Source organism: Zootoca vivipara, chromosome 10 (assembly GCF_963506605.1).
Source record: "Zootoca vivipara chromosome 10, rZooViv1.1, whole genome shotgun sequence".
Taxonomy (NCBI): domain Eukaryota; kingdom Metazoa; phylum Chordata; class Lepidosauria; order Squamata; family Lacertidae; genus Zootoca; species Zootoca vivipara.
The window spans coordinates 48,963,746-48,981,391 of NC_083285.1; the positions used below are offsets into that span (position 1 = coordinate 48,963,746).

Below are 17,646 nucleotides of genomic sequence, written 5' to 3' on the forward strand. Positions count from 1 at the left end.
AAGCATCTCCTGTAAAATAGTTAACAGGTGTTCCTTTTCCACTTTTCTTCCATTGTTTCTCTTTCAACAAGGTTGTTGTACTAACAGACTAACTTTGCTTAATTTCAAATTAAGTAAATAAGCACCTCCGCTGCCCCATACAGCAAATGGTGTGAACATTTTAATTTTGTACACATGACAAGATTTTACACCAAGTAGTCAGTTAAATAGTACAAATTTACATTGTGAGGAATGTTTAAAAAATGCAACTTAAAAAATTCTCTCCTGCCCATAACCCTAAGCCTCCCCCCCCCAACATTTTACAGTGAAAAAAAACAAACCAAAACAAATTTAGTTCACATTCCTGCTTCATCCCAGACACAGGATACTATTTGTGAGAGTGCACTTTACAATTCATCCTTTACATCTGTGGGCTCCTGGAAGAGAGACAAAGAAAAGACTAAGTCAAATGTTTCAAGGCACAAACACTTGCATATAAAAGGATGGACAAGCGTCTCAACATTATTTCTAGGCCTGCTATTAGGCAATATGCCATTTTTTATTCCTATTTGCAAGGTTTACATTACTCAACTTTAGAGCAGGAATAGCCAATGTGGTGCACTCAGATACCGATTGATTCCCAACTTCCATCATTCCTGACCACTGGCCATACTGGCTGGGACTGATAAGACGTAGAATCCAATAACATCTAGGACACTACACTGTTCCAGAGCAAAACCAGCACTCCAATTATTAGCAACTTTAAATGAGTCCAGACAGTTTGTCTCTACATTAGGCCTGCTCTAATCAACCAGAAACACAAGATTGTATTATTTGGATAAAGGGAATATGATGTCCTTTTGAAAAACACATACAGTATTGGAATTCCAATTTCAATTATGTAAAGTTTTGCACCATCCCACACAATAGCACTAACCTTTGATTCACTGTCTTCAGCATCTTCTTCAGCTTCTATTTCCTCTTCCTGTTCTACCTCTTCAGCTGCATCTTCTGGTTCTTCTGGTTCTTCTTCCACCTTGCAGAAATCATTTTATTTAGTGAACAAAAAACCAACCAACCAACCAAAAATCCTCCAAAATACTTTCAATCAATACCAAGTGTAATTTTTGTTGTTGAGGCACTGTGGACAATGCATGATTAGCACCCAAGACTTCCATTGGAACATTTGCAGTCATGGTACGTTATTGAGCATGGGATTTCATTTTGGGGAAGTAGTATAAAATTTAAGTCTGTTCAACTGGATATTTGGCATAGGGAACCTCTGGCTCATGGGCACAAGCTCCAATTTGGTTCCTTGAATCCCCACCCCCCAAAAAGTGTATTCTCTCTAGTTAAATTTACACCAAAGTAGGTATAAGATGAAGGAACCATACCACAGAAGCACATTATGTGATGTACAGCAGCTGAGTCTTAATTTCAATTATGTTCCTTTTCTGCTCAGACAACTGTTTTCCTAATTCTTACGTTTCTATAATTATGTAAGTGGCCAAATAGCTAGCTAATAGGAAATTTTCAGCCTTGCTTTTAAGTAATAGCTGGTTACAGTTCTGTTAGCATTTGACTAGATTAGTATGTTCCGATTCTATACTGAATACCACTGTGCTTCTTGAGCCAATTAAACTGAATTGAAGGCTTATGCCAATTGCCTCGACATTTTAACCAACCTTTTCTTCTGGGTCAATGTTCAGGCTCAGACGAAGCATTCTTTCTACCCTTTCTCCATATTCCTTTGTATCGGGTAGCAGATACCCTGATCTTAGGGTAGCAGTCTCAAATAAAACCACAGCAAGATCAGCAACTGTTTGATCTTCTTCATTTTCCTGAGAAAAAAGCGAAAAATTAGCATGACAAAATAAGCTTGTGGTCACTGGGCTGTCATAGATGTAGCCAAATAGGCTGCAGCATGAGTTACCCAACATTTGGTATTTTGTTACAGGTAGAAGTAACAAGTTACTTTAATATAGCTTCAAAAGGTAGAATTGTAGCTCCAGCAGGACCCAACTCTACAGATGCCCAGTGTCCTGGAACTTTCTTACCTGAATACGTCTGAGCATGTCTTTTATGAGGGGATGTCTAGGGTTTATTTCAAATGTCTTCTTTTGGCTTGCATAGTAACTATAAAGAAAGAATATTTAAGGTTAACTAAATAGAGTAATTTGTATGAAACTTTCAAAAAGAAACTTGCTAACTAGTAAAGATACTTAAAGGATACTGTACTAAAAGAGGTGACCTTGAGTTGTTAAGACTAAGTGTTGTGCAGTGAATTGTCTATGTTTATTCAGAAGTAAGTCCCACCTTCAATGGTTTCACTCACACATGACTGTGCCTAGGATTGCAGCCTAAGTGTAAGAAAATACCACAATGTTGTGGCATGCATACCAAACTTGCATAGAAAATTCACTTCAAAGCCTCTGTATCAAACTGCAAAATGTTTAATATGAAATGTTCCAAAAGGCATTTTTGAAATGCTGATTTGCATTTACCAACTACACCCCCAAATTAGTTATGTCTTTTGACTAAAAAAAAAAGTGCCCCAAACATAGGAATTGGTGCTATTCAGGCAGGTGAGGAAATGTATGATTATAAGTAATAATAATAAAATATTATATTATTATTATTATATACCCCGCCCATCTGGCTGGGTTTTCCCAGCCACTCTCAGCTGCTCTCAACAGATTAAAAAAGACTACTACAATGCAACATTTGAGAATGCTTTAGAATCTGACTTGAAAGGTTTTGCTGTGGCATGAACATTTGTAATCAAAAGTTTACTCTTACTACACCCAACACAGATTAATATGTACGGTAATAATGTGTATTGACTACTAGCCCATAGATCTTTGAAACAGTAAGGAGGATTTAAAGAATTGGTTGCAGCTACAACCAATCAAGTCAACATTTGTGGCCAACTCTTCCTTTCCATCTCCCCCATCCCATATACTTTGGAAATCTGAAGATCAGTTCATTCCCCCCCCCCCCCCGTTTTATCTTAGTATGAATAAATTTGTCATACAAATAACTCAGAACCGTACTTTGTATTTGTTTTTGTATGTAGCCTTTTCCAGGGTCAAAGCAGTTTACATAAAAATGTAACATAACATCCTAAGCACACATAACAGATTAATTCCATAGCACCCAGCATTCAGATCAGTCTTAGAGCCCTTTTGGAGGGCAAATACACTGGTGCCGATTCTGACCTTTGCCTCCACAGTCTTGGGGGCAAACAGGAATGACCTAGCTCCTGCCTATTATTTTCTCGCATATTATCATACACAATATAACTAGGGTAAACTGGGCTCAATAAAAGTTCTCAACCAGCATAGAGGTTCAATAAAGTGCAAGAGAGATCAATCTTACTCTTAGGCAGGAGTAAGGCATTTATGAGTAGAAATGAATGGCATTGTACTGGAAGACATGTTAGCCCTAGCCTAAACAGAATAGATTGAAGACCACGAGTGGTTGAATTTGAATTCTGAACTGTATTCAGACCGCTTACGGGATAGTTACCAGTTGCAATGCTAAAATCTCCCTCAGCTAGCAAGTAAGCAAATTGATTTCTATGCTACAAGGCCTATGATACCTTGAAGCTGGGATAACCGCGAGACAGCTTTATGATCAGCCCGGTAATACAGCCTATAACTTTTAGATGGGAGTCCTTTATCCAGAAGACTACTGGCAGATGTTATGTTTGACTTATAAATTCTTTAACTAGAAAGCACTTAGGAAAACTTCTAAATACATACTTTGTAGAAATGTCTTTGCCTGTCTGGTAAGCCTGAGCCTTCATAATTCTTTCCATATTGCCTGACCATCCATACTGACTAGCCACAAGAGCACATGGAGATTGAGTTAATCGCTGTGACAACACAGCTTTTTCAATCTGAAAAAGAAATATTGTTGTGAGTTCAAACATAGCACAGAAATGCATCAGTAGAAGAATATGAGTTTCTTTAGTACGTACATACCTTATCCTTCAGAGCTTTATCTTTCATCCAAGTTAGAAGGGGTTCATATTCTTTTTCTAAAGCTTCACGGGCTTCCTTTGATTTTTCACTCTCCTCAAACTTTACTCCTTCTTTAGCTACGTTCTGGAACCTTTTGTTATCAAACTCTGGGAGAGCCTGAATGCAATATTCATCTACAGGCTCAGTCAGATAGATTACTTCATAGCCTTTTTTCAAAAGTCGTTCTACAAATGGTGAAGATTCGGCCTACGGAGCAGGTGTATAAAATACTAGTATAAGCACACAGTACTGCAAGATGCAAAATGCAGAAAGAGGTATTTTATCATTACTATCCTACATTTATCCAGCCTGAATAAGGCATTAGTCTTACTTTTATAGAGATATAGCAACATCTTTCTGCAATGGAAGTTACAATCACAGTAGGATTCAGTGATGAAAAATGACTGACCTCCTTTCTGCTTGATCCAGCCATGAAATAGATTTTATCCTGTTTCTCCTTCATTCTTTCTACATATTGGTCTAGACTAGTCAATTCGGTCTCATGGTGAGAAGTTTGGAAGCGAAGCAATTTTGCTAGACGAGTGCGATTTGAATGATCCTCAATAACTCCAAGTTTGATGTTTGTTCCAAATTCTTTCCAGAATGTTTCATTGTATTTTTCATCAGCAATCTTTTTAATCATATCAAGTGTTTTGCGGACAAGTTTCTTCCTGATAACCTAAAAATGATTGAAAAAGGACTTGCATATGACAGCTTTCAAGAACATAAAGAGTTTTGAAACTCTGCAACCATTAATAAAATTTTTTTTAAAAAAGTTGTTAGGTCAAGATGCATTATGATGCATTCTTATTAAATATTCCTATTAAAACCACCCTCCGGTTATCTGCTGATACAGACCCATCTGCATGTTGATTATGGCTTAACCCTTGAATAAAGGAGAAAACTCCAGCTTTGCCTCTAGACAAAAGGAAGATGCTTCAGAGTCAAACCAATTGTTTAGATACTTTTAAGTTCTACAACTCAGGCTCTTAAGCTACATTAAGACATCCCCATAAAGCTCTTGCTGTAACTGACGTACCTTTAGTAGTTTGTGTTGCTGGAGAGTCTCACGAGATACATTTAGAGGAAGATCATCTGAATCTACCTGCAGTTAAAAAGAACATTTTATAGAGAGGCTTAGCAGTAAAATTGGAGTTGAAAGCTGTTACTGCACATTATTCCTGAAGATACTTACAACACCCTTGACGAAGTTAAGGTACTTGGGCATCATGTCATGGAAGTCATCTGTGATGAAAACTCTCCGGACATACAGCTGTAAGACAACAAAATTATTAACGACAGTTTCTGCAACTGTCTTTTCGGGAAGCAATAAAACTGCTTGCACATTTGCAAAGCTAAGCAGGGTCCAATGTGGTTTCAAATTGGATAGGGGGCTGCATGTTGAGATTCCTGCATTCCAACTCTACAATTCTATGATTCTAGGAAGAAATTTACAACGTTTTTACCTTTATAAAATCACTCTTTTTGGATCCATATTCATCAAATAAGCCACGTGGAGCAGTCGTCGGAACAAACAAGATGGACTTGAATGTCACCTCTCCCTCAGCAGTAAAGTGAATGTAAGCCATAGGTTCATCAGTCTCCTGCAGGAAAGTTACATAAAGTTGGTGCTTTCTTGATTCAAGACAGGATCTATTTTTTTTTAACAATAATAAAAATTTTATTTATAACCCACCCTCCCCAGTGAGAGCCGGGCTCAGGGCAGCTGACATCAATAAAAGTACAATTACAATAAAACGTAAAAGAAAAAATCAATTGATTAAAATGCGGATTAAAATACAATTTAGATTTTTTTTTTAAAAAATGCAGCCTCATTTTAAAATGGCCCAAATCAAAACCATAGGGGAGGAAAAACATAGTGGGCAGACCGAGTCCAGCCCAAAGGCCAGGCGGAACAGCTCCGTCTTGCAGGCCCTGCGAAAAGATGTCAAATCCCGCAGGGCCCTGGTCTCCTGTGAGAGTGCGTTCCACCAAGTCGGGTCCAATACTGAAAAGGCCCTGGCCCTAGTTGAGGCCAATCTAGACACTCATGCCCCCAACCCCATTAAAGCAAGTTTTGACATTTAACACTGCAATTTAATTTTCTAATCCCAATATGCTAAAGCAAGCACACCTTAGAAAATGATTTGTAGAAAGCCTTGTATTCATCTTCTTCAACTTCTTTATATGGTCTCTGCCAAATGGGCTTGATGTCATTCATAAGCTCCCAATCCCATACAGTTTTTTCAACCTGTAAAGTATTTTAGCATTATTTGCAGAACTCAAGTTTTTACATGGGATGTAAGTTGTCTACACTACTCAACTAAATATGCATCACACAAACATAATAATTGCTTTTCCTGTCATGTCAGTAATTTATGAATTTGGAAATGACAAAGGAAAAAGGAAGATAAAGTGGTTGAGACTGTTGACAACAATTAGTAATTATCACTCTACCTATAGATGTACTGCCTCTGTCCACGCTATTTGTATTAATGGGGCAAATAATTTGAAAAATATGTGGGACCCAAAACAAAATGCTGCAGAGTAGAATGCTAATGTTCAGGATTCCAGATACTTGATTCCATTTTACCGTATCCCCAACATTCTCTAACCACCGAGGATGCCCAGGCTTCATGGGACAGTTTTGGGGTCACCACCCATGCAACTCTTGTTCTTCCAAAAAAGAAAAAAAAGGTACTTCTTCAAACCTTTGTGTACCTCCCTCTAGTGGGAGGCTAGTGACATTTTGGCTAAAGGGGAAGCACTTTGAGAGTTAAAACCCAATAGGTATCTGATTTTATTTCAAATGTTCTGAAACCACTCTCCAAAGAATTGTAGCAAATAGATTTTCCATCTGGAGATATGCAACCCTAAACCTATGTACACACATCTTGTTTGGATAGCCTTACTAACTCAGCCAATTCCAGTTGGCAGCTCTTTTAACATTAAAGGCATGTATAACTTGAAGAAATATTACCATCTTAGTTTTGGGCTTTTTGTCTTCCTCTTCTTCTTCCACTGCAGCTTCTTCATCTGTCTCCTCTTTCTCCTTCATTTCTTCTTCCTCAAGAGGTTCTTCTACAGTTTCAGTCTGCAGAAAGTTAATGTTGCATTCATATATTTGGTGAGAAATGTTTAATTAAATAGGGGAATATTTGCTAGGGGTGTAAAGTCCATCATGAGCACTGAAAAGTGAGAATTGAACTTTAGCAAGTATGGCTGTAAGTATTCTACAGATATCCAGCAGAAGAACCACATGCTGAATCATACTGTTCCCTACTACATATAATTCTTAAGTGTATTAGGACTAAGTCTTAAGTTTCCAATTGTCTAGCAGCCACAATATTGAAAGTTAATGGTGCTTCAGCTTTTTGAGTCTTCAGTAAATCAGAGGCATCCTTAACAGCTTATGGTTAAAAAGTGCCTTGGAGATACTACTCTATGAACTGATCCAATAAGAAGCCCTCTGGCTACTGGGAGTACATTTCCACATCAATTACAATGTTTATTGGCCGAGGGAGCCGGCATGCAGTTTCCAGGTCATGTGGCCAGCATGACAGCCGCTTCTGGCAAACCAGAGCAGCACATGGAAACGCCGTTTACCTTCCCGCTGTAGCGGTACCTATTTATCTACTTGCACTTTGACGTGCTTTCGAACTGCTAGGTTGGCAGGAGCTGGGACCGAGCAACAGGAGCTCACCCCGTTGCAGGGATTCGAACCGCCGACCTTCTGATCGGCAAGCCCTAGGCTCTGTGGTTTAACCCACAGCGCCACCTGGGTCCCTATCATAGATAATTATCATAGATATTATCATAGATAATAGCAACACTTAAAGCTTTGTTTCCACAAACAAACTTTAAACTTTTATATAACTTATGTTCTTAGTATTTTACACAAGTCAGCAATATTTTTAAAAGTTTACCTTGCTACTCCACACATATATAGGGAAGTTTATGAACTGTGAATATTTCCTGACCAAGTTTTTAACTGTATCCAGCTCAAGATAGTCTGAAGCTTCTTCCTTCAGAACAAGACTGAGAAATAGAAGGGAAAATGCATTGTTACATTTACTGTAGTTCAAAGCAACATATTTTACATCAATTTGCTTCTCATTTAAAAACTGAACTATTTTACCTACAAGCTTCTAAACCAAGTTATCTGAACTGGAACACCAATAAAAATATTACCAGACCAGCTCTTTTACTATGTACGATACAACTGGTACGTGCTACCAGCACGTTGGCAGCTCTGTCTGGATACTCGGTACTTCAATTACTATGCATTTCTCTTTTCAAAAACAATTTTGCCTGATTTGAGTATTAGCAACCTCTCTTAATGCTAATTTACACTAGATATAACAATTACACTAGCTTTTGCTAATGAGCATGTTCTAGAGCAGGCACCCCCAAACTGTGGCCCTCCAGATGTTTTGGCCTACAACTCCCATGATCCCTAGCTAACAGGACCAGTGGTTGGGGAAGATGGGAATTGTAGTCCAAAACATCTGGAGGGCCGAAGTTTGGGGATGCCTATTCTAGAGTAATAGGCTTCTAGGAGTTCCATTGCTAGAGAAGTTCTGCAACTTTAAAATGTGATTGCTTATCTTTCGTGAGGCTGTTCTGATAATTTGGCAGAATCCGATTTTTAGCCATTTGCCATGGGCAGGAAAGAGAGCGAAGGGAAAATTTTCTAAGAAATTTCAGGACATGGCAGTTATATGCGTGTACATTAAATGTTACAGTTGTGAGACAGCTGTGAACTTTTAAGATAAATGGCAAATATTTGCTCTCAATAAAAAATTAGAAATTCTTCCCTTCCCTGTGAAAGAGGCAAAAAGTTGGCCACCTCTTGATGAGGGAGGATAGAATGTCCTTAGATCACCAAGCAGGTTTTGGCACCAATATTTTCATCACAATAAGGCCCTTTTTCTTTAGAATCCTCACTTCCTTATCACAAGTTGCAACTGTGGCTTTTTGTTGTGAGATTCAAGAAATACACCAAGCTGCATAAGGAACAGATTAGATTTTACACAGCCCCTGCAGGAACTTGTGCAAAAAGATGTTTTTTTCATTAATCTCAATCTCTCCAATCCACACGGGCCATTATTAAATTAAGTTTGAACTAGAGATGCAAACCAAGGCTGAAGCAAGTATGAAGCCACACTGTTAAAATTAAGTTTTAGATGGACCTATTTTTGGTACCGTGAGACCAACAAGAATTCTAAGCAGCAAAACTTGCAGCTTCCTATACAGACTCAATTTTAATATGACTCTGCATCTGATAAAATACAATCAGCTACAAAGTTACTTTCTAGGCAATTCTAATGACTTCATCTTAATTATTTTAATGATAAAGACAGTTAGAAAAAGAGTATACTTTCTGTACCTTACCCCGAAAAGTTTTAGCTTTATATGCAACATTGATTACAGATGCTAGGCATCTAGCCCCAAAGCCAATTGTTACCCATTGTCACATAGGATTAACACCTAATTGATTAAAATCAAATTTTGCACTGCAACTTCAAATATATCCTAAAGGATGGAAAATCCAGTAACTAAACCATTATTTTACAACTAAAGTTTGCATTATTTTCACTGTACAAAGAAATACCTAAAGTAATAAATAACAGATCATAAGATTTTTACAGAATACACAACTTGCTGGCTATCTGCATTAATCAAATTAATATTAACCAAGCTATTCTTTAAATAAATGTACATTACAAAATAAATTTAAGCACTGCACATTATTTCAATAGACCAATAACTAAATGCTTTTTTGTTCTCCAGCAGCACAGTATAATTAGGAGTTTATGCTGCAGATGCTACAGCATATTATACTTGGGAAACACTATGCACTACTTTCAAAACAAACCACCACACATAATAACAGTACAGAGTCCTGCAACTTATTAGCAAAAAGATGTCATCTGAAGTTCTTGCTTTTCTCAACACAGAACAGCCATGACGCCAATGACCTATAGAAGCAAATCCCACTGAGATCATCCCAGTGAAGGGAGGCCAATCCTAATCCTAGGCAGCCTGAAGCAGAGAATGCCTGGACAGGTAACAACTGTGCCTTCAGCCTTTATTTTTGAGAATCTGGTGCAACAGAAGTCAAACATCTACCGGTATACTTTCTTCCACTCATGAGTGTAAGTACTTGCAACACTTACGTTATAGTAGTGCCTCGTCCCAAGCTGTTTCCTCGAGGATCATCAATTACAGAGAATTCATTTGAATCAGATTCCCAGATGTGTTGAGTGTCATTGTTGTGCTTTGATGTGACAATAACCCTGTCTGCCACAAGGAAAGCTGAGTAGAAGCCAACACCAAACTGACCAATCAACTCAGAAGTTGACTGGTTCTCGTCCTGCATCTCAGTTATCTTACTTAGAAATTCACTTGTACCAGACTTGGCAATGGTACCCAGGTTTTTTATCAGTTCTTCTTTAGTCATGCCAATGCCAGTGTCTGTAACATGAAGCATATTCTTCTCTTTATCACACTGTAAAACAAACAAACAAACCCAGTCTGAGTGATTTATCAGTTTAACATATCACTGTTTGAATGGTCATCAATGTACACTGATTACATTGCAAGACAAATTATTTCCTACAGTCAGTCTTTTCCTTTATATGCAGTAAGAAAATAGCATGATGTCACTTCCTAATTTATGGATTCATACACAACCAGGTGTTGCTGGACTACAGCTCCCACACCCTGGACCACAGGTCATGCTGGTGGGAATGGGAATCCAACAGTATCTGGAGGACTACAGGTTTCCCACTCTTTTTAAAATATCTTCTCAAAAAGTAGCTTACAATTATTTTTAATAGTAACACACATCCTCCAAAACTGCTGAAGGAATCAAAGTGGCATCTTACCTTGATTTTTATTGTGAGTTCTTCATTACCAAAAAGAGCTTTTTCATCAGTTAGTGAAAGCAGTCGTATTTTGTCTAGAGCATCAGATGCATTTGAAATCAATTCCCTCAAGAAGATCTGTAGTGAAATTTTAAGAACAGTCAGGTACATACAAACACTTATATTAACTCTGTCTCATATTATATATATATGGCTTACCTCTTTGTTTTTGTAAAGAGAGTTGATAATAAGCTTCATCATTCTGTTTACTTCAGCCTGGAATGCAAACTTTTCTGACTTCTCTCTAATTTGCTTTATTTGGGATGCATTTAAACCATCTAACTGAATAGACTCCTCTTCCCTGTAGACAGAAATACCAGGTTATCCATTAAGACTTTATTTTTTCCAAGTACCAGTAAACTGATTTTTCTGCAAACATAAATTATGTTCCTTGATGCAATTAGAATACCTCCAATACACAGGTGAAACCAGATGGCCCACTACACTAGCAGTGTTTCTTTTGTGCAAGCAGAAGGACATAACTAAATGTCACCAAGTTTCCTGACATGATCAATTGGTCTCACAACATAAAGCCAAGAAGCTTGTAAAATATGACTCTCCCTGTGGCCACACATGCCAAATGCTACAGAAACAGCACTTGACAGGTTTATCCCCCCGCCCCTCATGTATTATCAGTTTCTATTTTAGTTGCTGTCTATTTTCCAAGGTAGTTTTCTTCATGACATCACTAGGTTACAAAGTCCCAAAATACCCACACAATAGAAACCGTTGCTTCTTGTTTTACCCAATTGCAGTTTTCACTGCAAGCGAGTCAGTGTTAAATAATCATTCAATGTCTTAGGTACGCTAGTCCTCTGTTGGAAAAGTAAATATGCCTATTGGATTAAGACTTCATTTTAACAATAGTTTATTTAACAAAGCACCAGTACTCACAATTAGATTATGACCTAGAACACTTAGTGCAAGTTACTTTGTGTTTGATAAGGTAGCATTTTTCCAAATTGCCAGTTAAGAAGCTGGCAAACATTCCACAAGTATGTCAGTAGTATGTCAGTGTGCAACCTAATGAAGTCAATCATTTTAAAACAAGGTATTAAATTTGCACCGCAATCCCAACTACTTCTATTTGAAGGATTGTTTCATTTAAAGCGATTTGAGGGGAAAGTGTTGAAAGAATGAATTTTAAAAGAAATTTCTAAAAACAAACCTCTGAACAACTTCATCATCGGTTCGAGATCCTTCCCTGCTTTTACCAAGGTCATCTTCCACTGTGCCATCTACATCTACCTCATCAGCTTGGACTGAGCCTGAAAATGAATAATTTGGACACATTAGTATCAAGTCAGTCGCTCAAAGGAAACTTGCTGATCTGTACACCAGTAACAGGGAAACATCTTAGGTTCAAGTAGGAAGTGGGGCCCACCAAGCCCGCAATTCCTTGTATGATACAGGTTTGCACAGCTCCAGATATTTGTTGCACCATCGATGTGGAGTCTCTCTCAAATAAATGCATAGCAGGGTATATGGGAAGTGAAAACCGTTTTGAATGAAAAAGCAAAGCTGATGAAGCAATCTTTCAAGCCACCCACCAGCATTAAGTGCGATTGGCCAAGACAGCCAACTGAAAGGGGCAGCACCGTGGACCAGCTAGAAAGTTCTATCAAATTTCAGATGGATGGTAAAGAGAAGCTGCTGCACAAGCAGGCAGCAAATGATGGTCCCAAGAGAGAACAGTGAAGTCATCTCTCTGCTCAGCCCTCCTTGCTTAGTTAGCATAGTAGATGGAGCCATAGGACAAACGTGCTGGGAAGCACCAAACATGGCTGCTATTCCCATCCAATGCCCCAGTCCAATGCTGTCTATTAGGAAACTAAGTTAACATTACACTCCTCCTGCGGACCACTTTTACTTTGATCTTCACCCACAATGATGACAACCCACCACAAAGGTCTCCTGCTAGGGCAGATATTGAAGTGTTCTTAAAGATTACTCAACGGGGGGGGGGGAATATTGCCTCTCCCCTAATCGCCATTTAAAATCCTTTCAACACTCCCCCCCCGCCCCAATAATCACTTTTTGATATACAGAGACTGAATTAACAAGCTCGGTAACAACGGATCTTCCAACACCCAAGTACATGCCACGCACTTTCGTACCCCCGTTTCCTCAGAAGTTAAGCGCCCATCGGGACTGGCTGCGTGGTGAAGGCCTTAGGCCTTAGACTCAGCGGGGGATCCTCAGAAAGTTAAGCCTCCCTGAGGGAAGACCGTTGCCACACACGAAGTCAAGTCTCGCAACCACCGCCCACAATTTAAGTATGTACCTTCCTCCTCACGAGGGGGGGGAGTATGAAACGAGGAGGTCCGCCCCCCAAAAAAAACACACAAAAGAAACTTATGTCCTGAAGTAATTAAGCCCAAGGACAGGGCGGCTGAGGGGAAGGAGGGAGGTCGCTCCCTCAACGGTCCCGCTAGCCCACCCGCCGAACCTTCCAGAAACGCCTCCATCCCCCACCGTCGCTCACCAGCCAGGAGGAGAACGCAGAGGAGGCCGAGACCCCAAAGCGGCTTCATCGTAGCGGTGCTACCCTGGAGCGGCTACGGCGGCACACCTGCTTCCCACGCGCTCCCACAAGGAAAGGGACCGGGAACCGTCGAGGGAAAGGAATTAAAAGACCTCCCCACTCGCTCAGAGACTTCCTTCCACTCGTGCCCCTTGGATGGCCAAAGCGACTAATCAACGTCAACCCGCCTCCCTCCTCTCAAGCTTATCACCAGCAAACGCCGCGGGGTGGGGGGGAAAGAGGCCCTTCGCCCTCGCCAATGGCAGCGCACCACGCCAAACATGCAGCCAATGGGAAAGTCGGAGGGGAGGGGCGGTGTTTGCCCCCTGCCAATCGGAGCCTTCCAGGTGAGGTTTCCCGGCGCCAGAGCGTGGCTGGGTGCGATTGGCTGTTGCTATGCTGGTGAGCCAATGGGTGTCAAAGGCGGGAGCAGCAGGCCTTAGTTACTGTCTGGTTTTTCAAATTATGTTTTTTAAAAGTTTATTTGCCGGCTTTCTGTCTCTGACTGTATCTCTGACAACTAAGTAGGAGATTTGACGTATTCTTTTTTTCTTTAAAAATTGTACAGATGCACGTTTTAGGGACCCGACCATGTAGTTCCGGGGCAGGTTGGACCAAATTACACGTTACTATGACAACTTTCACTTCCGCTTTCCTACGCCTCACATCAAACAGATGTGATTAAAGTAGATAATCGGGAATGAATTAACAAGACAGCTGTTCTTCAGCATCAGTTTTCCTCTCAGAAATGCATTTCTAGAGCTAGTTGTAAAAAAGTAAAAAGTTGTTGTAAAAAAAGGTCTAAAATAAAGTCTTCAAGGATGGTCCCATCATGCAATGGTCCATAGGGTCGCTGTCTATAGGTGCAGGCCCACGATTGGTGTCATTCTTGCTTACGTCATTCCTGCTTTGCGTGCTGGGACTGTCCTCTTACATTGCCTGGTGAAAGTTGTAGTCCTTTAAATAAAATACATTGACTAGACTTGACTTTTCAAGGTTCTTAAAGGCATGGGACACCTCAGTAGGCGGACCGCTGACTTTTAATTTGAAACAGCTTCAATTTGATTCACACATTAGGACAAACCAGTACTGCGAGGGAACCTCACCTAAAGAAGAATACTGAGGGTCTCTGATACCCTCCCTGGCATCTACAGGGAGGGCTGGGAATTTGCCTTCTGCCTGAAGCCCTGGAGAAAGTCACTGCTAGTCAGTGTACACAATGCTGAACTTAATGTATTCCATGTAAAAATATTCCTACACATAGAAAACTTACACAAGGAGGAGAAGGCTAGGTTAGAACCTTTCTCCCAACCATCTAGTTTTCCATGTGGAGGGATTTTGTTTTTATTTGTGTGTGGTATGAGGGGAGAACAATTCCTATCCTGTGAGCCCATACATGCACTGTGAAATAGTACAATCCCATTCAAAGATTGACTGTACTGTATCAGTATTTTCTTGGTGCACAAGGGTGCACAACTGTTGTGCACTCCACACTTCTAAGCATTGAGAAGTTGCAGAGGCTACACTGTTGGACTTGTCCATGGGAGGAGAGAGCTGGAGTTTGCAGTGGCTTTGTAGTATTTGTTTTATTTATTAACATTTAAGTTTTGTTGCAATTGCCTGAATTTAGTAGCACTGAGCAGAAGCACATCTGCTTGTAACAACAGAAGATCTGGCAGTTACGCTTCTATTCCAAGAGCCACTTGTTGGAGCATGCTCAGTATGTAGTATTTCTGGTTGGGCTGACTTCTGATCTGGCCAAGAACGGCATGGGTAGGTTTGCTGACTCTGTTAATTTACAAACTGGTTTTTACTATTTGCAGGTATGTATTAAAAGTATTTATTAAGTGCTCTCCTTAAGATAATGAAATAAATATATTTGTTTTAGGAATGCTTGTTTTGATTGAATCAATCTGGTATCCAGGATTCGGGATCCTGGAAAAATCCAAACAGAAACTGAATCTAGGTAAAAATGAAATAAAAACATTTCAAAATAAAATGTCTAAGATAACGAGAGCTATACAAAAAGTATGTGGAACACTCAGAAGAGAAGAAACCAGCCCAGTGTAAAATTATTACAGGTAGCAATAATTAAATCTAAAAGCAAAGTTTTCCTTCTTGGTTGTGTGTCCCAGAGAAGAGATAAGTTACAGCACAAAAAGAAATTAGAAAAAGCTGCTTGAGTATAAAAGAGATGAAGTCAAGGTGAAGTTCAGAAAAGAAACAGTCACTTCTCTCTGTTCCCCAACATCCTAGAAACCCTTTCCTGATTCCATTTTAATACCCCACCCCACTCTACCCTTGCTCACAACAAAATTTGTTTCTGTACTGGTGAATAGAAGGTGACCTGCACAAACAGTTTTCCATTGTTTTAGGAGTTATCGTGATCCAAGTTTTATCAGGGTATAGAGAGTCTCAAGGTCTCACCCAGTGCCTCATGGAGCAAAAAGTATTCTGCCTCTTTCACACTAGTGCATTGTCTTAGTGTGACGAGGGCATTGTCAGCATTTCTGCTTCTTGTACACTCCAGAAAAAACGTATCTACCCCTAGCTTAAGACAGGCATCCAGGGCTATTTCCATTAAGAGCCAGAGTCTCAGTCTTGACCAAAGTTTTATTCCATTCCATAGTTTCTGGGAGAATCACCTTCAGCCTGCACATATTGCCCTCCCACCCCACAGCCAAGCTCATTAGCACCACTGATAGCACACAGTGTTTGAGAAACTTATTTCATGCCTGCCATTTGAAGCTGTCAAAAGTTCTATCTAGGCCACTGTTGTCTATTCAAGGCAGTCAACAGGTCACTAGGATCCTTGGGAGGGATCTTCCCTTCCCTTCTGGAGTTTTCAGTCTTGCTACTCAAAATTATTTTACCCAGATATGCCAGGAACTGAACCTGGGACCTTGTGCATGCAAAGTATGTGTTCTACCACCAAATTATGTAGTGTGTTTTATCAACTGTAGAGCACTCTTTAGACATGTTCCAGTTAACCACCAGAGGAACAACAAAAACACCTGCTTGCTTCTTCACACAACTGGTAAGCCGCAGTCTCAAAGCTACAGCCCTATTTTCTGACACTTGAGGTTTTAGCTACCAGAGTAAGGTTGTTACAGCAACCTATAAAATAGGGCATAACTATTGTCACAAGACACTTAAAAAGTGTGATATGCAATGTTAATCAAACTCAGAATAGGCCCATTTGAATCAATGAACTGAAGCGATATATTGAGTGTGACTTAGAAACCATCCATATATACTGCCTTTCTGTCCAGATTTGCCTCCCGTGTTTATAAATCTGGGCTACTGAACCTCAAGGCCCACAATTTGCCTTCACTAGAGATATCTGAAAAGTGGAAATTGTCTTAAGTGTTTCATTGCAAATGATTAATTGATTTTGTGTGTGTGTAGAATACAAATACTGGATCCTGAACTGCAACACGTGAACCAACCCTTAGTTGTCATGGAACGTGTTGGCCTGGTTATATATATATATATATATATATATATATATATATATATAGTATGTATTGTTCCATTTAATGAAGTGCCTGTACAACAATATATATACCAAGTACTGATATGACGTATTAAAAGCATTTGATGTCCTATTAAAAAAGGAAGTTCACAAATTGTGCCAGCAAGTGTCTCATGGATTACAAAATATTACAGTAATGTCATAGTCTTAGAATAAATGATACAACACCTGCTTCCAGCTTCATATACATGGAAGTAACTTGAAAGTTCAGAATGTTACGGTACACAATTTGTCACCCAGAAAAACTGACATAGCATTGTGTGTCTCACTCATTTTCAAGGTGGCTTTCCTTATCTGCTATATATCTTCTCTATTGTTTTTCTCCATTGAACATTTGTAAACAGAAGTTCTCTCCCTTTTACTCTTCTTACTAATTATTTACTGGAGTGGCAGAAGCTAAAAAACACTGGATAGCATAATGTTTTATAAACTAACTCTTTTAAGTGAAAATCAAGTCACTTAAGGGTTCTTCAGAAACAGTACAGTAAACAGTAAACAAAAACAAGAAGTGGATTCCCAAATGCGTATTTGGGCCATTTGCTTTATGCAAATGAATATTAAGTGCAGGTGGGAATAGTTCGCTATTTCAATTACAATACTAATACTCTCCACAGTTTACACTATACATTTAAAACACATTCAAAATACATTATT

At 39.4% G+C, this 17,646-nt stretch overlaps 1 protein-coding gene across 1 annotated transcript; it reads right to left on the reverse strand.

Moving 5' to 3' along the window:
- Nucleotides 1-138: 138 nt before the first annotated feature.
- Nucleotides 139-13,648, reverse strand: HSP90B1 (heat shock protein 90 beta family member 1). The gene is made up of 18 exons (XM_035127558.2): nucleotides 13,419-13,648; nucleotides 12,102-12,201; nucleotides 11,093-11,234; nucleotides 10,895-11,011; nucleotides 10,184-10,515; nucleotides 7,931-8,042; nucleotides 6,985-7,098; nucleotides 6,139-6,255; nucleotides 5,471-5,608; nucleotides 5,200-5,277; nucleotides 5,044-5,109; nucleotides 4,414-4,683; nucleotides 3,966-4,211; nucleotides 3,744-3,880; nucleotides 2,037-2,115; nucleotides 1,665-1,820; nucleotides 917-1,015; nucleotides 139-416 (listed from the first exon to the last, which is right to left on the reverse strand). The coding sequence occupies exons 1-18, from the start codon at nucleotides 13,465-13,467 to the stop codon at nucleotides 387-389; spliced, it is 2,382 nt and encodes a 793-aa protein (XP_034983449.1). The 5' UTR covers nucleotides 13,468-13,648; the 3' UTR covers nucleotides 139-386.
- Nucleotides 13,649-17,646: the final 3,998 nt, after the last annotated feature.

Coding starts and splice junctions, on each gene's coding strand:
- HSP90B1 (XM_035127558.2), bottom strand. CDS start 13,467: ATGAAGCCGCTTTGGGGTCTCGGCCTCCTCTGCGTTCTCCTCCTGGCT. Junction 7,099..7,930: donor TATATGTGTGGAGTAGCAAG/GTAAACTTTTAA, acceptor AACTTTCTGCAG/ACTGAAACTGTAGAAGAACC. Junction 4,684..5,043: donor AGCAACACAAACTACTAAAG/GTACGTCAGTTA, acceptor AATCATTTTTAG/GTTATCAGGAAGAAACTTGT.